At 32.5% G+C, this 3,480-nt stretch overlaps 1 protein-coding gene across 2 annotated transcripts in view; it reads right to left on the minus strand.

Annotated features, from left to right (window-relative positions):
* The window catches only part of LOC21406591 (notchless protein homolog), a 21,209-nt gene extending 18,004 nt beyond the window's left edge, over positions 1–3,205 (minus strand). Inside the window, exons 1-4 of one of the 2 annotated variants that reach the window (XM_024166470.1) lie at positions 3,012–3,205; positions 702–900; positions 460–541; positions 243–332 (exon numbers count right to left, since the gene is read on the minus strand). In XM_024166470.1, coding sequence (XP_024022238.1) covers positions 243–332; positions 460–541; positions 702–857 — 328 coding nt within the window. In that variant the 5' untranslated portion in view covers positions 858–900; positions 3,012–3,205. Of the gene's footprint in view, positions 1–242; positions 333–459; positions 542–701; positions 911–3,011 lie in introns of both variants that reach the window. The other variant, XM_024166469.1, reaches the window with a different exon arrangement.
* Between the last annotated feature and the right edge of the window lie 275 nt (positions 3,206–3,480).

Below are 3,480 nucleotides of genomic sequence, written 5' to 3' on the forward strand. Positions count from 1 at the left end.
ATAACATGCCCAGGTTTCCTTGAAAGATAAAATTATGAAAAAAGAAACTGATAATTTTTTCGTGCATTGGTCACTAATATGTACTATATAGAGAAGACTAACAAAGATGGTGACTGAGGTTGGCAAAACAAAAGGCGAATTCAGAATCTGTTACATCTATCTGTCCTGAGCATATTAGTCGCTGTAGTACAAATTTGTAGACGCAGGAAAATATAGCAATAGCAAAGAATAGAACAAACTACCAGCAATAGTTGCAGAGCAACGATAGACTGGTCTGACACGGAAAACAGCTTGAGGTTGATAAACTATCGAGAGCACCTTCTCCACAGAAACTGCAAAGTTTTTCCGTGATCAGAGATATTAACCACCCACTAAAAACACATTTAAAATTTACAACATGCTAGACTACACATACACACACACACATAACCTCAGAGTACTTCTTGAGATTCGACTAACCTTTATTCTTCTCCAAGTATACACCAAGCGGCACAATAAGTTCTTTGTCTGACACATAGAAAGCGTATGGCAACTTCTCCTCCTTGACAAGCAGAAATGCAAAAAGAATAAATAAATAAATAAAACATATAAAAAAGAGCAACCCACGTGATCTTGAATTTCAAAAGCCTTTCACCATCTAACTATTTTTGTTTTCAACATCAAAACTACAAATGAAAAGAAAAAATATGCATGAAGCTTACATTGTTAAGAAGTTGATTAACAACTTGTAATAGATGTTCAGGGCCAAACGTTAAAGGAAGGAACATGGGACTGTCCAAAGGATTTCCTTGTGGGTCTTCGAGAAGGCACATAACACTCTTACCTACAGATTCCACTTCCATTCCTAACTCCAACATGCTCAATGTTGTTGTGTAAATTGGCACAACAACTGGCTCCAATCTTACGTACCCTTGTGTTTACAAAAAGGTTAAAAACAGGCTCTTTAACAAATGACTTTAATAGAAAACCTTATTCACAAAATAATTTTCTAAAAAATCTTAATTTGCAAAATGACTTTGAAAAGACCACGCAATAACTTTTTATACCGCACGATTGAGTGGTCCTTATATGCGAAAATGAAAAACCATTTTACTAAATTCACTTCGTCAGATAGTCATTTTATGACCACTATACCCTGATTAACTAAATCACACATGAAAGTTAAAAGTAAGAACCCAAAAATATAAAAAAGCCATTCTTAAGAATCCAAAATTACTAAATTTAACGAGGTGTGAACCCCAAATAAAATCCATACATGAAGGAACTCAAGAATAACGGGATTAAACTTCAGAGATATCTTCAAAATAAAAAAAAAAAAACCCCAGATTTAATGAAACCCAAATCACTGGCAACGTCATGACCGCTATAGTGGTTGGTTCCAAAAACTGATGAAGTACCAAATTTCACAAGGTTCATGCTTTGTTTTCCCTTCTCATAGCATGAGAAGAAGATGCAATAATCACACAAGTAGTTTTAAAAGGTGGAATCAGATGCGGATGCATTTTGTCTGATTGAGAGAGGGATAAGCCTCAAGGCAGATCGAGGGATAAGCCCCATTGAAGGGCTTTTTACACACTTAACACTTCATGTGTTTTGCTGAAATAACACTTCCTTGACCAAGGCAAATTACGTCAACACCCCTTGACTTTTAAAAAAAAAAAAACTACAAAGACACCCCTCTGTTAGTTGACTGTGATAAAAAACCCTAATTTGACTGTAAAATTTTTTACAATGACCAAAATGCCCCTCTCTGAATCAAAAAACACTTCTAGGTGTATATAGTGTTGAAAATGACATTTTTAACCTCATTTACCAAAAAATGAGTTTAATTGATTTTTATAAACTTGTAACCATAATTTTTACTCTAATGGAAACACAATGTTTTTCTTGTTCCTTTCTAAAACAAATGCTCCTTTTTAAGAGTATATTGTTGGACATTTACACTAGTAATTTTTGAAAACAATAGAGAATGTCCTCCATCCACTTAAGTAGCATGCTATACAGAAGCATATCGAATCTAAAGTATATTTGAAGCATATAAAATAGTGCAAAGTACGTCACAACATGAATATAAAAGTTATATAGTCAAATAAGTCATAATATGAAGGAAAAAAAAAATACAAAGCCCAAAATAAATCACAATATGAAGATAAAAATTGAATAGTTAAATGTTGTGGCTATATTGCTTAGCTTGCAATTCCAATATAAAAATCATAAAAATCAAACATTTAGCAACACCACAATCATACCCATTTCCAACAAATATCAAACTAATTTCACAAATCACAAGGAAATGTCCCAAATATGAACTTCTAATAATAACAAATTGATACCAACCAAATATCGATCTAATTAAACTAATATCAATCTTCTAAAATTAGCAAAATAATCAACAAAAAATCACAAGTAGCTAAACACACAAGTCAATAAAAATAGAAATTTTCACCAATATCAACCAAAAATCAGAATAGCAATTTTCAGCAATCAAACAAAATCCAAGAACATCAATTAATTATCAATAAATTCTAAAATGAAACGCATTCCATAAGCTATTTTCTATTTCATAAATTAAACTTCAAAGAAAAATTTCAAACACAACTTCAATAATCTATAAACAACTTCAACTTCAAACAAAAAAAAAAAGAAAAAAGATACGGAAGAACACAATTGAAGCTTTGTCATTCATATAGTCAACAACTTAACGAAAATCTCTTTCTCTTTGTCACTCTACTGTTTTCAATTTTCCCCAAATAGGCCTTTTTGTTATCTCCATTGTTCCTGCTCACACTCCTCAATGTATCAATCTCAACTTCACAATTTGAAAACTATAACAACCACATAACCCGAATAAGCATTATAATCCATTGATTTCCATCAAAGTAACCCACTTTGAGATTTGTAAAATCTGTGAAATCCCATCCCATCATAAAATTGAAGCAAAGACTTGGTTTCTCTACCACAAAATCCCAAATTCAAGCAAAAATTACAGAAGCTACAAATAGAAAACCAACCGTGGAGTAGCTTGCCTTGCAGGTGGCTTGAAATCGGCGAAAGAGGAAGGGGCTTTCGTGACGGCAAAATGCTTGGAGAGAAGGGCCGACGCGGCGGCGCTTGCACAGTCCGGCTGGCCGGAAGCGGTCGCTGACAAGCCCTGAGCTCTAGGGTTTTTTTATTTTTCAAATTGCACAACGGCGTTTATTGACAACCTCATTCTATCTTTTATACGTACTTTTAAAACACATCTCTTTATATTTATCTTCACAATTAAGCCCCCATTTACGCTGGTTTAAATTTTATTGACTTAAATTTTTTAATTTAAACAAAAAAATTTAAATTATATATTTTAAATTGTAATTTGAAATAACGTCATTACGTTTGGTTCATGAATTAAAATTATAAAATTAAAATTATTTTTAATTTACGTATATTTTTTATGAGAGTAAATATTATAGCGAACCACGAATTATAATTTAAATTGGG

Source organism: Morus notabilis, unplaced genomic scaffold, assembly GCF_000414095.1.
Source record: "Morus notabilis unplaced genomic scaffold, ASM41409v2 Scaffold75, whole genome shotgun sequence".
In the NCBI taxonomy this organism is placed as follows: Eukaryota; Viridiplantae; Streptophyta; class Magnoliopsida; order Rosales; family Moraceae; genus Morus; species Morus notabilis.